Here is a 24,054-nt window from a genome sequence, read left to right as displayed (position 1 = left end):
ATTGTGGATAACTGGCTAGCTGAAAAAGTTCACATAGACATAGTCCAGCTGGCTGGACAAAAATGCACATCGCTCTCAGCTTATCTGAAGTAAAGCAAAAATATAACAGGAAGATCGCGGTGGGAAAAGAATGTTGCAGGTGGGAACAGATAACTGCAAAAGAGAAACTAGGGGCTGGCTTGATATTTAGGCAACTAACCAATAATGAGCTTAACTTTTGTAATATGTATGAGCTAATTATAACAAGGCATAAAAGGTGACTGTAAGGTACAATAAACGAAGTCTGCTGATCACTCATATTGAGTGACTGTGTCTTCCCTCCGTCATAACAGATACAGTTATGTATTTTCGTATTTTCAGTATTGAAATCTATGGTTTATCAAAAAACACAAGTGCTCAGAATAGTAAAATAAATTATGCTTAATCTTATATAACATAGGGGTAAAAAAGCATTAGTTATACCAGTCATTGTCACACTTACTTCAAGAATTTAAATCTTAAGTTCTAAAGGTAACGTATAAGTTCTAAAATTAATTTATTTTTAGAAATTGAAACGTTGAAGTATCATTTCTAAGAATTTCCTCAGTTGGCTACAGCAGGACTAGAAGCTGATAAAAGTAACGCAGATTTCCTGCAGGTCTCCTATCCCAAGTGTGCTCTGAGGTTCTGTATTTAATCTGCACAGGTAGCCCAACCTGAGCAATTGTGTCATACCTTACCATGTTACAAGTTAGGAGCAGGGATTTTCTGTGCAACCCAAATACAAGGTAAAACTTGAAGACTGACAATTAAGGAGCAATTAATCTGTTTTCCATGTATTTAATAACTCACCAGAGGAAGCCACAGCCTTATTACTTTGAATACAACATTGTATTATTCTTAGCAATTTAAAAAATGAGAAACAAAAACCAAAACCCCCCTTGTTTGGAAAATGACTAAATAAAGCACAGAATCTTCCTTTCCTTTACGTCACTTTACACAGATAAGAATAATATGAGTTTTTGGAAACGTCAAACAACAGCATGTCACTGAACTTCTACAGGTAATGCAATGACATGTCAATGAAATGTAATTGCATGTTTCACTGCATCTCACAGAGAAAATGATCTAGAATGATCTCATGTTTTATATGTGGGACATATTAGGATACACACCACCACTGTCTGGAGCCCTGGGCATGTGGCTTACGTGCCCAGAACCTTTTTGTTCCCTCTTGGTTACAGTTCTCCATGTAATTACTGTCTACATATTACTGTAAAGCACAATGTTTAGGACTAAATTAATGAAGTCTCCACTAGCTTAAGCTCCAAAGTCATCATGCCAATGGCTGTTCTGGTGACATGAACAGCCATCACTTCATCTTCCTTGTCTTAAACATTCCAGACTTTTAATTTGTGCTACCAAAATCTCTTCTTTTGCCCTTGCAGGTTGGGAAAAGCAAGGTAACAAAGAAAGGTAGTACACATTTTTAACTCAGACAATGGATAGAGTTGACAAAAAACCAACATACTTCTGGACAAAATCTCTGTTTCACATCCCTTCCTTACAGATACATACTTACTACTAAAGCAGGGAAGAAAGCAAAATGCCAGAGCTGGTGAAAGGATTGTGTTACTGAAAGCTTGACAACTTTTTCCAGTTATCTGTTGGCCTAATAAAAGACACTTGTGGTCTACAACCACCACAGTCCTGCTTCTCCTCTTCCCTGACACAGTAAAGGGCTTCAGCACCACTACGAAATGGCATTACTCTTCTCATTTTTGATATTCTGGCATCTCACTGTTTATTGTTGGTTTATACGAGTAGGAGAAAAAACCATGATGGGTAGGGTATTGGAAAAGAACATTTTTTATACTGACTCATAGCTAGGGTAAGCTTTTACAGGATGCTATCTGTTGTAGGCCGTCCAGAGCCAGGAACACTACGATTTAGTGAGCTTCTTGCTACACATCCATCAAGGTGTGCAAGCCAGTTGTCTGCTTAATTAGTGAAAATAGCTTGAAATTTCTAGAGATTCAGGGTTTTTTCCTTTGGATCACAGCTGAAGTTACCACTACCAAATAGATCATGTCTGCAATCCACAAGGAGACAAAGAAAAATACATTTTGTCAGAGGAGGTTCTTTTAATACTGAAGTCATAGGAAGGAAAGAGGGCATAGCTCCTGAGGCAGACCCTAAAAATAGCAATTCAGATTTTGCCTCCAAAAGAGCACTAAATACATGTTTAATTTTAACCACATGTGTGTTCCCATCTTGATTCAACACAGTGTTTAAGCATGAAGCACATGCTTAACTGGGATTTAAAAATACACCCTTAGAGTTAAGCATATATGTGTGTACTTAAAATCAGAGATAAATCTGCTCATGTCCCTACTTCTGAGCATACATTTAGTGTTATCTTGTCATTGTGCATAAGAAAATTGAGTGCTTTGTTACAGTAAAGGCTGCTCTACTGACATGGAAAGCACTGCAGTGGCCCAAAGACATCTGCCGAGAGCGCTTGTTTCATTGCAATCCTCTGAAGTAAAGCCTGGGGTGTGGAAAATAAGATGGAAGGAAGAAAGCATCTGGTTTCATACTGAATGTGTTCCTACAAGATACATTTTTTTCCCAACTTCAAATCCTGAAAAGAAGGCCTGTGAAAGAAGCTCAATGCAAAAGCCAACTGTGAGAGCAAAGGGTTCAAAAGAGCAGAAAATATATTTTGTTAGGAAAATGGAATGAAGTAGGACATCCACCCAGAATTAGTGGCTGAAAAAATAACACCTTGTTTGATGGGATCTTCAAGGATTTGGGATGATGTTTGGCAGTGACAGCTGACACTATGCAAATTGTGAGATAGACAGAAAACTCAGCAAAGACCCACAGAGTCACTGTCGGAAAGGATGGTGATACTAGTAACCGAGGATGAATACGTCAAGTTTGACAGTGATAAGCTCCTGCATGGACATGAAATTTAAACAGAAAAGAGTTTGTAGAGTGAGGCTGAAGAGTGTATTCTCACCCTGTAGAGTGAGAATATAATCCTCCTGCCTTGCATATTCGTCCACATGACACAATAGTGGGAGAGCTTCCAAGGTACTTATTAGCCAAAAGTGTGAATGTTGGCCAGATGGTTTCATTGGATTCTAAATAGTCAAGAGGATTAGACCTGTGATTTATTGTGGGTTTGGTAAGATATGCAGCTACAATAGGCTTTGCTGCCGTTGTTTGGTCAGCTATGGTTGCATGTTCATGCTGCTCTTGCTTTACTAAATCCAGACGCCTTGGGTGAAACGGTGGTCTCACTAGAAGCCAAAACAGCAGTAGCCAAAGACAGCTAAGCAGATTGTCTTGCAGTTTTTTGAACTGTCTCATTGGCCATTTGAAAATCTACTGCCAAATTTGATCTAGCATCTTCCCTTATGTCATTAGCAAGAACAGTTATTTTAAATTAAGAATCCAGAAAACAGCCCTGAATGTATTTCCTGAAAGGTGGGGCACGGACTCTGGGTAGTTCTTCCCCAAAATTTTTGGCATCCATGGAAAGACTCCTTGAGGATTTTATTTTCTCTTTAGATGAAGTTTTTTAAATTAACTATACCAGAACGAGAAATCTTACTTTTGTAACATATATCGCTGGTTTACTTACACTTCTAATACTTAACTGTGTGATGGCCTGTTTACACTTTAAAAAAACATTTACAAAGCTGACTGACGGAGTCTTTTTTTTGTTCTCAGCTCACTTCACTGATTCAGTGCCCACTACCTGCTGTTGCTGACCAAACTGAAATGTAGCATTCCCTGGAATTTTCTGACCAGTTTCATAGTAGGAAACACACTAACATTCACAGCATTTCATGAATCCCTCCAGTTTTCTATTGAGCACTGAAAGATTTGTTATTGCTTCTGATAATACTCAACATATGATGTGAAAGATGCACAGACATTTCCTCTTTCAAGATATATATTTCCTCTTCTGTATTTACTCTATGATTATCCAAACATGCACAAAGTAAGTGCATAGAGAGTATGTGCGAAGTGCTGAAATTCCAAATTGTCAGCATGTGCCAGCCAGCGGACACTCACATCTCACAGCTGTGGAATGCCATGTGCAATCTTTAATTTCCAGCTGTAATCTCATGACAAACTACTAATCTATGACTGTAATGAACTCCCAGAAATCTTCCAACTGCTTTCAACTATGTTCTAAAATTTCTAGGGAAAATTCATTTATGATGAAGAAAAGTGTGTTCAAGATAAATTTTTCTATTTTATTTGATATTTTTGTTGTATGACACAACAATCTGACAGCCCTTGATCACCTAAATTCATTATGTGAACTGGAAAAAATGCATATTTTATGCAGTGGGTTTTCTGCATAAACAGAACGCTATAATGATCTCTATTCTAACAACCCTCACAGGTTTTGTAAGGCAAAACAAAGTTTGTGATTGTTTATGTAATTTTCATTATTACAACATTTTTACAAAGTTAATGTGTGAATGAGTATCTCACATACCACACCTGATATTTCAGATGTTTTACTAATTTTGACTAGCTATATCTATCTGATATGTATATATACAATATATCAATATGTATAATATGTCCATATGTATCTATCTCCATAAATATATGGTTACATGTATGCAATGTCATCTTTCTTCTTCCTGAGTGGATGAACAAAGACCTACTTCCAACTTTAGTTTAGTATGAAATTTGCTTCCCTCCAAAACATTGAAACTAGTTTGCCATGAAAATTTATTCTAGTAGGCTTTCCTTCCTCATATTCATCCGAAATAATCAACTTAATTCTCATAAAATGCCATTAGATTTTTCTGGCGTTTTTCACATAGCTCTTCCCTTCCCCTGCTGATACGGCACTCCACCTAGCAAAACAGCTCAGTATAATCAAACCTCTGATGACCATGCCAGAGAAAACACTGGTAAAACTACGAGCTGATCGATGACAAAGCACTGTGTCTCCAGTTCACAGTATTTAAACCAAACCTAAGATTTTATGTTTAATCTCTTTATTAAGCACAAATCTATGTTTGTTTGTTTGTTTTTTTAAAAAAGTTAATTATGTCCTGGGCCATTCCCAGAAAACTCTGTTGTGTTTGAAACAAAGGTTGAAATTTCTATCATATATTGCATGGTTTAATAAAAGGAGCTTAATATGGAAATGAAACAAATCTAGCATTAGAAAAATAAGCAGAATCAAAATCCACTTAACTGAAACCTGAAGCTCTTTATATTTAAATCATAATACACTTACAATAGCAGCTTCACTAAAAACTGTCCTTGTCAGAGATAGTCCTTTATTCTTTCTTCTATATTGCCTGTCAAGTATCTAATTCAAGTAGCTAATTGTGAAAATAACTAATCCAACCACTATGTATTCCTTCAATTATGTTATTCTTCATCCCTTTTCTATTCTTATTTCCATGTATTTTTTACATCATCTTTTAATTAGATTATAAGGACAAGCAATGTACGTCAGCACAGAAAATGCCACCTATCTTGGCATTTTTAAAGCAGGCTGTATAAAATGTTGTGAACTTTACTCGGCCTTAGACAGTTTGAAACATTTTTCATGTATAAAAGAGGAATATTAGACAGAAGACAACCCTGGTTGTCATGGCCTGACTTCAGCGGGGCAAAACTGGGTATGAAAACTCTTGCAAACCTACTCAAAACTATGTGGTGGTTTAGTTCACATTAAAGAAGAAAAAGCCAAACAGCTATTTCTGTGATACTTGGCCTTGAGAGTAAATGTATCACCTTCAATGAATTGCCATCACTAAGGTTTTTAATCACTTAGTCACGTAGCAGCTGACCGCTTGTATTCTTTCATGAAGAGTGTCACTTTGAAACAAGTTTCATATTTTTGCAAGTGAAGAACAAGCATATTTGATTTCAACAAAAGCAAGTAACCAAGTTATTCATCTTCAATTAAATTCTAGGAAGAAAGAATGTAAAATCTCCAGGGGGATATATTTTCTTTAGCATTCTTCTATTATTGACTTAGCAAATTTGTTCACGTGTGGATGTGATGCTTGCCCCATCTCTCTGAAGACATTAGCTGCAGCACCCTGTAACTGTAGGTTTAGAGCCGCCAATGGCCTGAGCCCAGGCTCCATATGCCAACTCTTGTTCCACCATTTCTTTAGAATATTTTTTCTTGATTGAAATTGTTTAGAAGACAGAGACGGATACCTGTTATGCAGATAGAGGAAAATGGTAACTTTTTGAAAGACTGAAATAGATTAATATTTTTTTCCCCATGGCATTTGGGAAATGACTGTAGATACTCCCATTAACTATTGGTATGAGATGCTAAAACCTTCCATGGCACTCTTTCCTGCCTTCAAGGTCAGTAGGATTCAAGTTCTTAGCGCCTCCTAGAAAAAGGCCCATAAAATTCAATTCAGCATCTGCTAGAATTAACTAAAAAACATCCAAATCTGAAGTCTCCATTCAAATGTCATCATTTACATGAAAAAGATGTTTGAAACAACAGCATTATGACTTGTAAAATTTGCAAGCTTTGTCCCACCTTTGCACAGATAAAAATATTAGTTTGATGCCAAAAATAAAGACAACACTGCTAATGAGAATAAAGTAATATTAAATAAAATGATCGCATCTGAGGTGCAAGCAGTACTCAGAAACTTTGATGTGCTCAATCTGGGGATGATCTCCAGCCCAGATGACTTAAAGAGCTGGCACAGTAAATCATCGGTCTATCAAACAAGTAACACAAATATATTATTGAAATATGGCAAATGTGGACATCTTTTAAGAAAAACTTAGCAGCCACTGAAACATTAGCTAGACTTGAATAGACAAAGTTTAAGAATAATTTTCAAAGAAAACAATAATTAAGCACAGGGACATAAGTGGGAGAACAACTTACAAAAGACAGATCATGTTAGACAAATCATATGTTTTCCTCTGATAGGAAACCTTATGATTTAAACAGTCTAGATCTCATGTGATTGGACTTCAGAAGTGTTGGATAATCTAACACAGAAAAAGTGTTAGTTAGCTTGGAAAACCATGATATTTAACTAGGAAAAGAGGAGCTGACAGTACGTTTTCTGAACATACTGCTTGAATATAACCCACAATACTCATTGAGGATTAGAGTTGGAACTGATCCTAACACTTATTTCAGCAATGATCTCTAGTAAGTGGAAGGGTACACTAATGAAATGTTCCAGTGACAAATTAAGGAAGGTAATGACAATGACAGCAGCCTCATACTGGCAGATCTGCTCAATCTGACCAAAGCAATAGAAAGGAGATCGGGTTTAATAATACATAATTAAAAGTATACTTAGTGAGTGATTCACCTCATCTAACGCAGCCATCCAGAAGACAGGTCTCTACTCAAATGTAGCTAGATAGCGAACCCTCCAGAGAGTGATTCAGCACAGCTATTCTTGACACCTCTTTTAGAGCTAAGGATCCACACCTGGCCTGCTAAGATTAGGTAAGGTAAGTCTACCAGTTTGATAATCATAACAAAAAAGCTATAACCTGGCAGACACCAGTTAGAAATAATACAGGAGAATGATCTGGACATACTACTCAATTGTAAGATAATTATCAGTTATCAATACGATCCTAGGATGTGATCCAGGTTATTTCTAGCAGGTGTAGGCAACCATTAATTTCATTGTACAAGAGCCTACAAGGACCATATGTGGAATGCTGTATGTAATTCTAGTCAACTTGTTCAGAAAAGATGAATTCAAGATGAAAAAGAGGCAGGGAAGGGCTATTTAGAAGAGAATGGAGAATCTATAGTGTAAGGAACTTAAAATTTATCCTAGCCTGATCAGTAGTATTATTCATAAAAAAACTCAAGAAACAAACACAAGAGAGAAAGCACTACTTAAGTTACAGGATGATACTAATAAAAATGTTGTCATGCTTATGTTTACATGAGGAATGAAAAGATTCTTTTTTATTAATCAAAGGACTGAGTTTCTGCAGCAGATTTCCAGAGAGCAATACAGTAAAATTCCACGTAGTTTTAAGATGATTCTCATACTTCATGGAAGAAATTACATGGTGTAGTTTTCTGACATAGTAGTGGGTGATCAAGAAATTTTATTTTCCATATTAGAAATAAGAATTTAAAATAAAATTTAATAATTAGTTGAAATTTTGACATAGGAAAAATTAGGGCATTAAACATTTTACAAAACACAATCAGAGTTATACTTTTCAAATACATCTTTTTATGAAAAGTTATGTTATGATGCTATCTCATAGCTCAAAACTTCTTCCTCTACTTAAAAAATAACATTTATCTTCAAACATTACAACAGCATTGTATTTGAACTGGTAGTTCTGATATCCATCCAGTTGTATTTATGACTACCCACAATTCCAAATTAGAAGAAAGAATAGAAAAGACATAAAACCCAAAGGAAGAAAAGAACAGTTTGTTTCATACATATACTATGTTGATTCAGTTCCAAACCTACAGAGAAACAACCTCTTTCACCCAAAAAAAGGGCTTGGTCCTGCAGAATGACTGCACGTGCAGATTGGCAGCGATGACACTCATCAGCACACCAAATTCATCCAGAAGCCTGAACATTTGACATACATTTTTGAGTGAAATGGACATTTTAGGTGGCACATCTCATACCAAACATGTCCTATCTTTATTTCTCAGCTTTTTAAGGAAAGCCATAAATTATATTATTATAAGTAGAATATTTTGCTGTACTTTAATCAGCAACCAGATGAATAGTAGTAGACAAACAGTAACAACAAAAATGTTCGGTTTACTGGTTTTTCACTAAGTTAATCAGCTATAATACACCTCCAAATAACATCTCCCTATCATTTAATGAAAAAAAAAAAAAATTTAAAATGTTTCCAGGGGAAAAACATCTTTTCCAGATGCTTGTTCTTTAGGAAATATTAAAGATACCCGTTGAAATCTTTATAAGAAATTGCTTTATTGCACATTTTGTATTCTTAGCCAAGCTGTCATCATGACCTATGTATTTCTGTAACTACCTACATATGCCCATTTACTTGACTGAGGTAAATGGACAGAACTAACGTCATTGCAGTTTGACTCAAAAAGAAATTTTTACATGACAAACTTAAATGGCAAAAAAAACCCAAAACATGGAAACCCTCTTCTGAATTAAAGAATAGCATGTATGATGATGCTTTCAATGGCATACTGCATTTTTTACAAAAAAAAATTTTGTATGGTAAAATTCACTAATGTGGACTTTCCTCACTTACAGAACATACTGTACGGTCTTATTAAGAACAAAATATCACTGAATGCCACTGCTGCCCACGAACACAGCGGCTGGTTACAGCACACAGCATTTCCAGCTGGGCCATGACTGCTCAGATCCATGAAACTGATGATGAGGCTGAAGGATTTAGGAAATCCATCACCAGAAAGGTCTAACAGAGATAGCCCTAAACCCTGCAATTACAAAGGAAGCGGGCAAGAGGAAACCCATTGCCCCTGCAGTGCGCTGGTAGAATGCATGTACGTGACTACTTCCACCGTGAATGTGAAACATTCCCTGTACCTATTGGCCTTTTTCCAAACCCACTGCCTTCTCCCTAATGGACTAAGGTATTGCATACCCGTTAAAACTATGCAGCATGTCCTAAAATTATGACATTTCACTTTAATTGAAATCAAACATACTCTTCCACTAGGGAATAGGAAAGTAAACCAAATTTTTAATAGGAATTCACAGAAGTACAGAAGAATATTTTTCTCCCTCCTATATTATCTTTCCATGGAAACTGGAGAACAAATATTTTTGATGCAATAGATGAAACCTATTCTTAATTAAACTGTACCAAAATTAGTGAGGTTAGATGAAGTATTAATTTGGTTTCTTTGTTTCTGTGGAAATGAGACTGTACTGGATATATGTTTACTAAACTACACTACTTATCATAAACCTCACAATACGTACCTATAGATTAAGCTTCTAAAATGAAGCTTCTTAATAAAGGGAGTCTACTCAGAGCCTACTCTAGAATAACTCTAGTGAATATTATTATTCTGAAAGAAGAGTGCTATTTTCTAGATTTGTTTTATATACTGTAAAAATTAGTTCAGATAAACCAAAAAGAGACACCTCTTTTCTGTGAAGAAGCATCCCTGCAGAATGTGATTCTGGTACCACAATTCTTTAGTCACATTCTGCTTTACTTTGAAAAACATTTCCTACTTACATAAATCCTAATGTGATCTCTCAGAATTTCCCTCCAAACTCTCAAGTCATCCTTTCCAAAACCAGTCATGTCTGAGAAAGGAAGAAAGGTGAAGGCACCAGTTTTGTTTCTGTGGTCAAGCTGAACATAATGAGACTGCCCAGGAGCTGTACAAGGTCAGACTTCTGCCAGCAGAGAGGCAGTAGCTGGTGAGGTGCTCATACCGTGGCAGTCATGATCTCACGATTTTCTGAGCTTCAAAGAAATGCTGTGGATAGAGTGCTAGTAATAGCTGGGTGGGACAGCGACAGATACCCCACTGATCAAAAAATTTTCAATCCTGCAAACAAGGAAATCACCCATCTCTAAAACACCTTCCTAAACTGGACAAGGCAACGCACACCGACTGCTCCCTAGGGTGATGACACCAAAAGAGCGTTACCTTCAACTACTCCTTGCTAAAATGAAACTGTTTTGTGGGAAGACATGGCTCTGAGCCAATTAAAAGCTCAATTGCTACTTGTTAGATGTTAGAAAATAGATTGCATAGCTCACAACTGTAATTCTGAGCATGCACTCCAAACTTCAGTTAGCAAGGTTAACCAAAAATTAGGTTTGGGGGGGTTTTCCCCCCCTCTCTGTACCTTCCTCTCAGGAAAACACAAAGTCTTATGATATTCTTACTGATCTTGGCCAGTCCATGATACCACCATTTTCCACTATATTCCTGTCATGCACATTTTTCAGTCCCCAGACCTCATACTGCAGTACAGATCTCTTGTGACAGAAACCATAAGCACAGAATTCAACAGCCATTATGAATTTCTATAGCGATGTTTTCCAAAACTACTGACACTGACTTGTACAACCTCCTCTGATCAGAGGGTGCTGGACTCTGTTAAGCTTGAAGAAGAGGTGTAAAATCCTCAGCTTTAAAGACCTAAGGGCCAGACCTTGACAAATGTTTTATTCTTTGCTATTAAAGAAACATATTATTAAATATACAAGGGAAACCAAAACATTTCAACTTCAAAACAACGAGAAGAATAATGTTAAGGGAAAAAGCTGATAAAGGAATGTCACCTGTAGGGTGCTGAAGTGTCGTAAGACTTTAAACAAAGTGCCAGATGTACAGGTGACAAAAGGACACTCCAAATACTCCTGACGACATCAGTAAAAGCATTTTGATCTGCAAATGCCAAATTTCTTTCTTCACTTCATCCCCTCAGACTTCTGTCACTAAAGTTTGCAGCAAGGATTTTGAGGTTCTCCTCAGGAAATTTCTTTGTTCATTTTCTTTGTCCCCTGAAGTTTTACCATGGTGAAAGTTTTCAGTCCTTATTTAAACCTCCCATTCATTCTAATGACAATTATGACCCAATGACTATGCGATTTAACTCCTAAAAATATTTACACAATGGACTACAGATTCAAGGCTCCCTGCAAATGTGGATGAGGCCATACATACTTGTGAAGAAGAAGAGACTTAAAAATGCTTATAATTCTAAAATAAACTACAGACTATATAAAACATACATATTTAATGATACAATTAAGATTATTTTTTTTTTGCAGGGGGAGGTTGGAGGAAGCAAACAGTTTAGTGGTTAGGGGGGTTATTCTATACAATTTATTAAGTTTGACTTAGTTCCATCCCTGCTTCGTTGCAAAGACTAACATGGCAGCTCTGGATCACATCTCTTTAATCTACAAAATTAGCAGGAGAGAAAATTAATTAGACTATCTTGGCCCCATCTAGTCATCTCCGTTGCCTCCACCTCTTCTCAAGGGTGTGCCATCACAGATGTCAGGAGGCACACTGGTACCATTGGGTAGTTCTAGAAACCTTTCATAAGCCTTTTTTTTTTTTTTTCTTCCATTCCCACCCCCCGTTTGGTGTTGAACTAGTTCCTACCTCTTGGGATGCCAACAGGGTTTGGATGGTACGGCTCTGACGCATGGCTGAGGAGACAAGCTTGGTCATCCACTATGCTCCATCAACTATCTGTAATCTCTGAGTTGAGGCTCCACTCCCTGGCTCTAAGGGCAGCGTGGCCCTGGGCAGCGACTATTCTGGTCTATTTAAGCAACTGCAAGTGAAAGAAGAGAAATAACAATTTTTACCAGTTTATAATTCACCCATCCTGAATCCTGACACATCTCAAACACTGAGGGTGGTTAGAATTTCTCCCAAAAAAGATCAGTAGTAACTTTTTCACAGGCATGTGTTATCTAGCCTAAAAATACAGGCCACTACCGTCTCTGCCTGGAACAAACACTTCTAAGGCTTTTTCTTAGAACAGCTCTGCAATACCTGGACTTCATTTTGGTGATGGGTCCCTAAATTTACTACTGCTAGCTCGCTGACACTCCCATGGACTCTCAGCACAGTCACACACAAGTGGTGAGTTCACATACAGTGAAGCTTCACAGAGCACAGGCTGGGCATCCAGGAGTTAGACTTTTTTAAAGAAACTCATCAGGTCTTATTTTCTTATTCCTAACCTTGCAAAAACTATTAACTTGCTTTTCTATTCTGGTGGTTCAGCACTCAGTATCTAAAACACCATTATGAATAAAGTGAAGTGTAATATTTTATAGCTCTGTGTGGCCTACAGTCCCCTGCCCATTTTCAGTCTTAAAGAGTAAATAAGTGAAGAAAATACGGAGTTTTTGAATATTACCATTCACTACACATTACTTAAAACCTAGCCAAGCAAAGAAAGACAAGACTTGTCGAAGAAGGGGTCATTAGCAAAAATGTTGTGGTTTCAGCTTCATTCCTTTAAAAGTAACTCAACAGGAAAAAAGTTCAGAAAAGACCTCTGTCTTAATTATTGTCCTGTCCCCACCATGGCTCTTTCTCTTTTTATCTGCTTGTGCAAAGCCATCACGCAGAGAACTTGCTGAGCAGCAGAGCCTGCACCCTTCTCCCTTGCTCCTGGGCAGCCACTGCACTGCTGGCAGGGCGAAAATACTGCTGTGGGGCAAGATGCAGGACGGTGCTGCATGCCTTCCGTCTCGGCGGAGGGCCCACTGAGTCCTGTGGCTGAGCATGGCCAGGAAAGTCCTGGGAGAAGAAGCATCTCACAGACAAGTCAACACAGAGAGCCAGGCAGTAGCAGCCCTTCCATCAGCAGTGCTTGTGGAGTTGGACTGGAGAACATCAACACCATAGCTGCAGCCAGCTTCTTCACCACACATTTTCGACACAGACATTAATAACTTCATCACATGCCATTTTCTTCCAGAGGACCCCTGCCTGGTCCTGTGTATGGAGTGGATCGTGCTCACTGAGCAAACTGCCACGCAGCCGCTTGTTTAGTTGCTGTCATTTGGTGCGTGGCCCTAGGACTCGTTAATGGCACCATATGCAGGCTGTGCATGCCGTGCCGCCAGAATTATCAATTTCCACATGGGTTCTTCCATTGCATCAGTTATTGTAGCAACACAGCACTTTGTAACAATAATCAATTTATTTTGAAAATAGTCTGATAAAATTTCCGAAAAGCTTATCTGCAAATCCATAAAGAGTATCCACTGAACATGTGCATGCTCAACTTTTTCATAGCTTTATGACAAGGCCACATGGATGGATTTTTCTAGGAATGAAAAAGGGCACAATCATAGCCCCAAACTGGAACAAAATGCAGTCTAGTACTTCGCTATCCTGCTATTAAAATCTACAGACAGGGTGAAAACATGTCTTTGGAGACTTACAGTTAATGGACACATTCAGGAACCTCAAGATGTGAATCTTTATCGAATGCTCATACTTGTAACACCACTTACCATGTTAACAGAGCACTTCAGCTAACATCGTGTGGTTCCAAATTGCTTCATATGACTTCTGAGGTGGGAAAAGGCCCAACTGCCAGCAGCCCCTCTCAGTCCTCAGCAACATCTGCACTTGCGAATTGTCCATACAAAATTCTGTGGCATGCTGAAAACTGAACATATGGGGACAGTATAAAATACAGCGGATTAAAATTGCAAAATAAATAATGCTGGGGCCAGTAAAGCAGTTGTGCTATTCCTTTTCCTATTTAATTTAAAAACAAAACACCATAGCCCATTATTAACCGTAGCTTCCGCATTAATTTTCAGTCTGCCAACCTAGTGTACTCCAGAAAGACAAGGTCTTGCTACAGAAAGTAGCTTCACTATGTGTGAAGTCTTATGTGTCATCGTAAATTTACATTTTGTGTTTTATTAATTTTTCACTGTTGTGAGGTGAATAATTATATTTACCTCTATTTTCCCTGAAAGTAGTGCATTTTTATATTGCTTTAATACCACTAATGCTTCAGTTATTGCTAATATTAAAAATGGATTTAATTACGACTTGATTAATCCAGAACTAAAACATGGTTGATATCCGAACAGGCCAGGCACAAATCAGGTGTAATTTACATCCCTAATTATTACATTAACAATTTCTTTCTTCTGAAACACTGAAATGACACCCCGGCATAATCATGATGAAGAGCAGCAGCAGGCCAGGAAATGTAGTAAGCTGAACCAAGGTACGTGCAACACTGAAATAGCTGAGTGCAACAGACAGAAATGGTACCCAGGAAGCGTCTGGAAATTGGGGAAGGGGGCTGGGACAGGCCTGCACAGTGCGATTTCCAAGATTCCCTGACCCTCATGGGGAACATGTCTTGTGGGAGGGCCTGGGAGCCCTGCAGCCCGGCCATCGGAGCACCGGCCGCCCTGCTCTCCTCTTCCTTTCCGGGTGTGGGGAGCGAGGGTCATGCAGACAGGGGCTGACGAGGCCTGCTCCTTCCGGTCTAATCTCGACTAATGCTTCATTTCAGTGGCATCCAGAGATCCTGGATGTGTTACTGGGTTAAATAGTTAAATAAAGCCTTGTCTTCCCCCTCTCTGGGCTTATATTGCTTTTTTTCCTCCGGTTTTCTCTGCACCAATTCACTTTGAGGGAAAAAAAAAAAAATCTACATTTTAAACAATAAGCAATTTGGCACTGGCCCTGCCTTTTCCTTTGTACCACGTATAGCACTAAGACCACTGCTGGCACCAAGCGAATAACAACTCAGATGAAAAAAAAACCCAACTTTAATAATGGAGGGAAATGGCTGTGCTTTGAGCCCCACCAGCCTGCCAAGTCCCCCGACGCCCAGCTCTGGGGTACAGCAAGCAAGCAGCCCTCACCACCAACATCCTTGCCCTGGGTGTCCCCATGCCAGCCGGGGCCGAGGGCACTGCGTACCTTTATGCTACCACCAGGCATGGCCGCTTTGCTCCGGCGGGCTCTGCCACCTTTCACCCTCCAAAAGCCACCCATGTCCCTTTGAGGGATGGCACCCTGGGGCTCCCACCGCCCCAGCTGCTGGTGGGCTACCGCCTGAGGGGAGGGCAGGCCACCCCGGCCCCCACCTGCGCAGGAGCTCCATTTTGGCCCAGGCCTCGTGAGGGGACATCTGAGGCAGGCGGTGCGTGGTCCCCCGCACCTCAGCTCCTGGGCCCTTTGGGACCTTCTGGAAGGCCCCAGGCCTCACTTGTGAGGTACTGACCTTTCCCTGAGGAGAACCGTGCCCTTCTTCCCCACAAGCAGAGTGCACTGCAGCTTTGCTAAGCTGTCGGGAAAGGGGTGCTGTGCAGGTGGGGGCACAAAGGGCTCCTTGACGGAGCTGTTGTTGGAGGCACCAAACACAACCCTGTTTTCGGTACTGCTGAGAACAGAAGACTTCATCATGACCTCCATGAGGGCCAGCAGCTCAGCCAGAAGTGGGATAAGCTGATGAGTACTCTCTCTGAAGTGTTACTCTGCATGAGAAATGGCGGTGCCGGTGGCTTTGGGGGCTCCTTAGAGACGGGTCCATTGGGGAGGGTTACGGGCAGCTCTGATCCCAGAAACGAACCCAGCCTCCAGCCACAGAGGGAGGCTAGCCCTTGCCCAGGCCGGCTTCCTCACAGCTACGTGAAATGGCCATGGGAGAACACCCACGAGGGCAGGGCCACCCCCGCGCCCCAGTGGCCACCTTGGCACCAGCCTCTCCCTCAGCCTCCAGGCCACACCAAAGGCAGCCTTGTTCACATCAGCATGGGTCCCCAAGAGGCCAGATGCTGGAGCGTGGCTGAGGGGGCACCAGTGCTGGCCCAGTGACATTTTCACAGTTAAGGGCTGTCATGTATTTTTGTATTAGACCATATGTCTGCACCCCATGCCCTTTGGAAAGGCACGTTAAGTCATTTCTGGTTTTCTCTCACCATTTCACCATGGGGTGCAAATAATGTGTCCTTGCTCTCGCAGAAGAGTACACTCACCCAAGTGTACCGCAGCGTGTGCGTGGCACGCTGTGGGAAGGAGGACACTTCCCAGCCCAAGAGAGGATTAGGGGAAAATACAGATCAGTGCAAATGAGGCCTGGGATCTGGAAAGCTGAAGTTTTATAGGAGGTGTATGTGCAGCTGCTATCCCCCACGCATGCCCCAAGGACAGCAGCCTTGGCCATGCAGAGGCACGGGACCACAATGCTGCTTTCCCCACGGCAGGCACCCTCAGTGGCCATCCCCGATGCTACTTGGCACCATCCTACCCGGTCCCCCAGTGGTGTGGGTGTCTTCCTGCTCACCCGTACAAAAGGTCTCAATGTAAGGCATCTTTGCTTTTTTCTATTACTGCTTTTGGGTTTACACTTTCATCTCTAGGCCCAGTGAAGTAATGCAGGTGCAAAGCCTCTCATTCATCACCGAGTGTCTCTCGCCACCCTTGAGGAAGCTGTGGAGGGAAAGACACGGGGTCCACAGCCATGCGGAGCATCACCCCACATGCTATTTCTCCTAACCTCTTCCAGGCCAGGGTGCTGTGCTCCGTCCCCACCTGCACAGCTCGCTTCCTCGGGTTCCCCCCACGCTGGTTCCCTTTGCCCTTTCGCCATTCACTTCTGCATTTTCATTTTGTCACCGTTTGAACACCAGCACAACCGTGTGCTCTGCCCCCATGATATTAAACCCCCCCAAAAAATAAGCAAAGCACACCCACCCTGCGGATCCCACCGTGCGGCTCTCAGCCCTACAAACCCCCTTTCCGGTTCCTGAAGGGGGGCGGGGGGGGGCAATACGCCCCCCCCCAACCGCCCCCGCAGAACACGTGGGCGGACGCGCGGTGCGGCGCGGAGCGGCGCGGAGCGGCGCGGCCGGGGGGCGGCGGGCCCCCTCCATCTTGGTGGCCCCGCGCCGCGCCGCGCCGTCCCGCCCGCCCGCCTCCCTCCCTCCCTCCCTCGTCATTGTCTGCGAGCGGCGGCGCGGCGGCGGCGCTTATAAGGCGGCGGGCATTGCCCGGATGTGAGCGGCTGGCGATGTGTCTTCCAGGGAGAGATGCTATTATCCGCGTCTCCGCGGGGGAGGCCGTGGTGGTGAGGAGGAGGAGGAGGAGAGCGCTGTAAACTTGGAACAAGTTTGGGACGGGCGGCTCCGCGCTCGCTCTGGGGGTTTTGCTTTTTTTTTTGGTGTTTTTTTTTTTTTTGTTTTTTTTTTTAAGGAAAGACAGAGGGGAAAGTCCCCGAGCAGCCACGGCGCTCGCAGATTGTCAGTCACCATGTGTTTGTAAAAACAATAGAGGGAAAAGTTGTCGGACCTTCTTTTTTTTTCTTTCCTTTTTTTTTTTCTGTTTTTGTTTTTGTTTTTTTCTGGCTGGCTGTCTGGCGTCTCGGCTGTCTGGGTGGGGGAGCTGGTGGCGGGCGTTTGGTGGTCGGGAACCCCAAATCCCAACAAAGCCAGGTGTAGGGTGCCTGTAAATCTGTGGAGTACCCCGGAGCAGGACTGACACTTGCAGTACTTTTTCGTGGTTTTGGAGGGTCACACACGTGTGAGATAATAAAGCACTTTGGCAGAAGATTCCTCTCTTCTTTTTTTTTGTTTTTGTTATTTTTGTTCCTCCCCCCCCCCCCCCCCCCCCTTGGAATATTGTGAACATATTTGTGGCCATTTAAGGTAAAGTTACAATTTGCTGTTAGAGTAACTTGTCTGTGTTTTTTGTTTTTTGGGTTTTTTTACATTGTCGATCCCAATGCGTTACTTAAAAAGAGGTGCAAGTTATTCGATGTGTAAATGCAAATAGGAAGTACACCGCGTGTTGTGCACACATAATTGCTCGTGTGTATAAATATACATGCTATATACAGGGTGTAATTATACGTGTGAGATACACACTAAGGTGCAAACGCTAAGCATGATAACTTGGTGCTTTCTTTCCTACCGTAAAATGAAGTCGAACTAGTTTTTTGTGAAGTGTGTCGGGCCTGTAATAGCAAAATGTAAAATAAAAGTGTAACATGCTGAGGGGGGAGGGGGCCGCTGGCATCGTCCCCAGAAACTTGAGCGTAGAGCAAATCAAAGGGCCGATTTTTGCGAAGTTTGCAGCAATGCTCTCTGTAAATCGAACCCCCCACCCCCCTCGGGCTTGAAATTTAGCTGTAAGCACGGGGGGGGGGGGGGGGGGGGGGGGGGGGGGAGGACGAGGGGTCACAAACAAACCAAAACAAAGCAGAATAAAAAAAAAATGGACTGGATAATACAAAGGGAAAAAATATTGTTCCTGTTGGCAAAGTCTCCGCATCACGTGTATTTGCAGCCTCGTATAAACTCGCTTTGCCATGTGTATGTGCGCGAGCTGGGGAAATTTAAAGTATAAACCCCGCAAAAGTGCGGCGCGGGCGGGAGTCGGCGGCTGCCCGGGAGCTGCAGCTCTGTGATCGGCGGGTACGGAGCGGCGCAGCGGCCCCGCGCTCCCGGTGCTGCCGGCGGGGCAGGACAGGGCAGGGCACGCAGCGGCGGTGGGGAGCGGGGCTGCGGCGGGCAAGGCGACCGCTGCGCCGGGCTCGGCTCGGCTCCGCTCCGCGCCCCTTCCCTTCCCTTCCTCTCCCTCGCCTCGCCTCCCCTCCCCCCGGGCGCTCGGAGGGAGCCGATGACTCCGCACAGGCCCGAGCCGCTCCTGGGTTGTTGTTATTAACCCCCCTCCTCCCCGCAAATTAGAAATTGGGGCTAATTGTTAAAGCCTCCTCTCTGCTTCCCTCCCGGCCCTGCCACCCCCGCCCCGCGTCCCTCCGCACCGGCGCCTCCGTAGCCTGCGACTTTGCATCGCGCTTTCGCTCTCTCGCTCTTTTTTTTTTTTTTTTTCCTCATTGCTGTTATTGCTGTTTGCCGTTTCTGCCTCTAAACGCTACTTTGCGTGGAAGAAGGAGAAGGGGAAAAAGTTGGGAGCGGATGGCTGTAGTTTTCTTCTCTGGGATCCTCATTCATTCCTCGCTGAACCTCCTGTTGCATAAATGATGCTCCAGGAGCGAGGCTTTTTCTTTTTTTTCTCCTCCGGATTTGGGTTTAGAGTGGATGTTACCGGGTTTCGATCGCCTCTTTGGAAATACAATATCGCTTTTTTGTTGTTGTTGTTTTTGCTGCCCCTCCATCTTTTTTCCCTCCCTTCTTTTCAACTACCCACCCCCCACCCCCCTGAAAAATCCGATTGTATTTCCTGCAAGGCTCGGGACTGGGTTTCTGATTGCGGTTATTTCCATGTTTCTAGGTTTGTGTGATTTTGCTAAAATGCATCACCAACAGCGAATGGCTGCCTTAGGGACGGACAAAGAACTGAGTGATTTACTGGATTTCAGTGCGGTAAGAAACAGCGGTGGAAATTAACAACAGCTGTAAAAAAATATCTTCTAGCTGATCTGTTAAACTAAAAAAAACCAAAAAAACCAAAAACCAAACCAAAACCCAAACCAACAAAATCAAAACAAAACTGTGATCTAAGTACATTGGGCAATTTTTAATCAGCAGCTAGAACCATGGTAAATATCTTCCTGCTTAAAAAAAAATAATTAGTCTTTTTATTATTTCTTACTGTATGTGATGGGAGATGCAATCGTGTTCACAGCTTATTTTAATGTCTTGGATATCTAAAATAATTCATATAAAGAGAGAGACAGCCCTAAAACCGAACATTTCTCATCATTAGTTAATAACAATATCTAACACTTTTATTGTGCTTTACATTTTATAGCGTTGTTGGCACATGAACTAATTAATTGCTAATTAGTTGCTTATATTCTGTTTTCAGTTCTTCCCTTGTTTCATTTTTTTGGCACATGGAAAGTGCAAAGAAATCCATGACTGTCTCAGTTTAAAGTTTTCACTGAAATCTCATATGGCTTCTGCTGTCATTAAAACTGCTCCAGTCTCCTCTGAAGCCCCCCAGCTAGATAGTGGGGGTTTTTTTTGTTTGTTTGTTTTTTTTGGTAAAAAGTACTTTTTTGTCTCTTTGGGCTGTTCCTGGCCGGGCTGGTTTGGAGGCCAAACGTTAATCCGGACGTGTGCACTTGTCTAGTTTTGTCAGGCTCCCCCTCCCAGCCCCTTCCTTCCTCTCCCCCCCCCCCCCCCCCCCCAATATGTCAAGAGTATCTATCTATCGACTTATTTATTTATTTCAGGGGAGAATCAGTTTGCTGTGAGACGCATGTATGTTCCTAAAGACCAGCAACACCCCGCAAAAACCTACACCCCCCCCAACTTCCCTCCCCCCCCCCTTTCCCGTGTAAATGAGGCTGCTTCAGGCTGGTGCTGCTGCTGCTGCTCCAGACTTTGCTGTGGAGGAATGGCTTGGGGAAGTTTGGCCAGGAAACACAGCCTGAGGCAGCTTTGCAGCCCCCTCTTTGCTTGTTGCACTTTTTCCATTTGTTCCTTCGCTTTTTGCAGGCTCTGACTCAGGGAAGGTGCGTATTATCCACTAGACACGTCGAAGAAGAGAGAAACCAATTAGGGTCGAAATAAATGCTAGGGAGAGAGAGAGGGAGCAAGAGAGAGGGAGAGAGAGGGGGAGAGGGAGAGAGCCTTGCTTCAAATTGCTCTCGTGTTAGAGACAAAATGAGAATTTAGGGCAGGTGGCACTTTGCATTATTATTATTTGGGTTCACATATGATAGGCAAATCCTAAAGCGGGATGGAAATGGACATTGCTACATTTATGGCCAAGGTTTCAACAAAAAAACTTTTTTCGCCTTTGTCAGCTTGAGAGTTGGAAAGGGGAGCGAGCCCCGCTTCCCAGCCTGGATAACACTGCTGGGGACTGGGATTGCTCAAACTGTTCGGGAAGTGAATATTGTTTGGGGAGCTAATGAGCCTAATAAAAACTTGATGATGGTGGTGAGGGGCTGGTGGGGGCCATAAGAAATATTGACTTGTTTTCAGGTCTGTGGGGATGCTGTTTTGTGGTAGACAAACTATTAATGTAGTTCACAGCAAATGTGGAAGGAACTTTTGACTCAGTGGACTCGGGAATCTCTTGTTTTCTAGTAGTAATGCCTGTTTGTTTTTTTTAGATGTTTTCACCTCCTGTGAGCAGTGGGAAAAATGGACCAACTTCCTTGGCAAGTGGACATTTTACTGGCTCAAGTATGTAACATTTCTGTTTCATACATAGTTAAAATGTTGTTAGTTATTTATCCATACGCATTACCTTTGTTGTGGTTGTGTTAAATCTCTTCTAGGGAGCAGAATCATTCAGATTTGAGCAGAATTATTCCTAGGTGCTAGCTATTGTTGTTATTATTATTATTATTATTTCCACAAGTCTGGGACATTTTCACAGTATTTCCATACAGTTATGATTTTTTTTCTTTAAAAAAAAAAGAAACCTTGACGTTTTTCCTCTGTTCAGGGTGAGCTAGCTTAAATTTTTTCTTTTGTAAGCTGAGCATTGCAGATTTTTGTTTACAATTTCAGATGCTATCTTTTGTACATCAGAAATTATTTTCAAAACATGTTGTGTGAGAATTAATTTAGTGAGTAAGAATTGAAGGCTGCTTAAATTAAATAAATAAATAAGCGAGTGTCCGAGTATCAACACCATCCTCTTCCGGGAAAAGAACTCTTTAGTATTAGAGATCACTGTTTGCTGATAGAATATTTTTTTGTGAATTAAAATCTTCGGGCTAGTTTCTTGTCCTGGTGGAAGATGGGGCATTTTCTTTCTAAATATCTGACTGGTTTTGAAGAGTCCCTGAAATTTAACCGGAGGATTTCTTTGTTTATTTGGCTGTAGTAGTACTATATGGGCAAGTTCTGCATTCCATAAAAACAGAAGTCCTGTTTCATGATAAAAGAAATATCAGAGCTCTTTGCGGTAGAACATATGTGTACAATAATTGTCTGGCAACTGAAGTTATATATAGAGGCTTTTATATGCCTGACAAATTAGAAGTAAAACGAGCAAAGATAGTTACGCATTTGAAATTTCCTTACTCTTGTATTAAGTTCGTTTAAGAGGGTTCCCTGCCTTGCGGATGTGGTGTTTTGGACAGAACACAAATACATCTCCAGGTAGAGAGTTGCAGTATTTTAAAAGTGCAGGCAATTACACATACCAACACACTGTACGTAGTATTGTTACACATGGAGTACTGTTCTAAATCAGATGGTAAATTTGGACAAGTCTTCACTGCAAACTGCCAGTGGATATCTAGATATAAACACGTCATTGCATATAGTTTCATGCCTGGTATTTGCAGTTTGTACTCAATTAAAGGAGCCTCTTCTGTGTATTCAGTATGGCCATTTTTATTAAATGCACTAGTATGTCAATTAACTTTTTATTTCCAAGGAAGCACTTCCTAATTTGAAGGTAGTCTTTAATAAACATTTTTAAGACACTAGATCAAATGCCACCTACAATTATTAAGCACTCGTTTTGTGCATTTTATTCAGACTTTCAAAATAATAACATGCTACTGTTATATCTTCACTAATTAGGTTATATTATGAATATAGTGACTTGGAGAATTTTAGTGTTAGGTTTGAATAACTTTGTAAACATGATTTGTCTTGTATCTCACAAGCGAATGATTTTAATCCTATTTTTGGTCATTTTCTGAATTACATTATTTTAGTAACTGATTTAACTGAATACATAATATTCACTGTTTTTGTTTTCACTGGAGAGAAGCAAAGAGTGTTTGCCAGACAAATCAATTTATCATGCTTATATACCAGTCAATGCAGCAACTAACACTTGGTCTAACAGCAATTGACTAGATAGTTATATTTAATAAATGCATTGTAAACCTCATCTATGAAGTCATTTTCATCAGAAATACCACAGGGTAGCAAATCTGAACAGTGAGTGAAATCAAGGGGTTATATTGTTTTTTATTGTCTCTAAATCTGAAAGCATTAAAGTAACTTTGACGCATCGTTTTAGTCATACAGATAATTTAATGAGCTGAAGCAAGTTAGTAATATTAAGATACAGACCATTTAAAATAACACCTGAACTCTCCCACACTGTAACAACATGTAAATGCTTGCATACACCAGTCTCTGATGATGCAGGCTGAAGTACCCTGCTTGATAAAGGAACATATACTGTATGTTGGTAGTTTGTTTGCACAAAGGCATGCAGCACAGGGCATGCTCTTCTAAGGGAAAGCCACTTTGAATTTTCTGTATGAATATCTGTTGTTTGGTTATCAGACAGGGAGTTTGGTAGTGAGTGATCAGTGATTTCAGAAAAGTTGTCAAAATCTAGGCACTGGTGAATTGCCCCTCACTGATACTCGGTGAGAGGGTGGATATGTGGCCTGAAGACACAGTTGTGTGAAGGAGAAGCGTGGCTATTGTTTCCCTGTGCTCTTGCTGGCCAGCTAGCAGTTTGCCATAGTCTTGCTCCTTAAGAATATTTGGTGTGTGGTGGTGTAATGAGACAGGACTTGAGAAATTCAGATTTGATATGATAGCTCCCAGACAACTGCTGTAAGAGATGTTTTCTATAACTGTATGGAAGGTTTAAAGATAACTCCATTAATAACATATGAACACAGTTTATTGTTC

At 41.4% G+C, this 24,054-nt stretch overlaps 1 protein-coding gene and 1 long non-coding RNA gene across 15 annotated transcripts in view; one reads left to right on the top strand and one right to left on the bottom strand.

The window, feature by feature from the left end:
• The window catches only part of LOC114013714 (uncharacterized), a 28,912-nt gene extending 11,608 nt beyond the window's left edge, over window positions 1–17,304 (bottom strand). The window contains exons 1-3 of one of the 4 annotated variants that reach the window (XR_008744840.1): window positions 17,216–17,304; window positions 13,999–14,156; window positions 12,122–12,296 (exon numbers count right to left, since the gene is read on the bottom strand). This is a non-coding gene — a long non-coding RNA (uncharacterized LOC114013714). Of the gene's footprint in view, window positions 1–11,355; window positions 12,297–13,952; window positions 14,157–17,215 lie in introns of those variants that run through there. The other 3 variants (XR_003556856.2, XR_003556857.2, XR_003556855.2) reach the window with 3 other exon arrangements.
• A 149-nt stretch (window positions 17,305–17,453) lies between these two features.
• Window positions 17,454–24,054, top strand: part of LOC129782764 (transcription factor 4-like) — a 150,133-nt gene continuing 143,532 nt past the window's right edge. Inside the window, exons 1-3 of one of the 11 annotated variants that reach the window (XM_055791303.1) lie at window positions 17,454–17,588; window positions 19,754–19,845; window positions 21,549–21,621. In XM_055791303.1, coding sequence (XP_055647278.1) covers window positions 19,774–19,845; window positions 21,549–21,621 — 145 coding nt within the window. In that variant the 5' untranslated portion in view covers window positions 17,454–17,588; window positions 19,754–19,773. The other 10 variants (XM_055791301.1, XM_055791302.1, XM_055791300.1 and 7 more) reach the window with 10 other exon arrangements.

The sequence above is a fragment of the Falco peregrinus genome, chromosome Z, assembly GCF_023634155.1.
Source record: "Falco peregrinus isolate bFalPer1 chromosome Z, bFalPer1.pri, whole genome shotgun sequence".
Lineage (NCBI taxonomy): Eukaryota > Metazoa > Chordata > Aves > Falconiformes > Falconidae > Falco > Falco peregrinus.
This window is presented reverse-complemented; position numbering and strand designations above follow the sequence as displayed.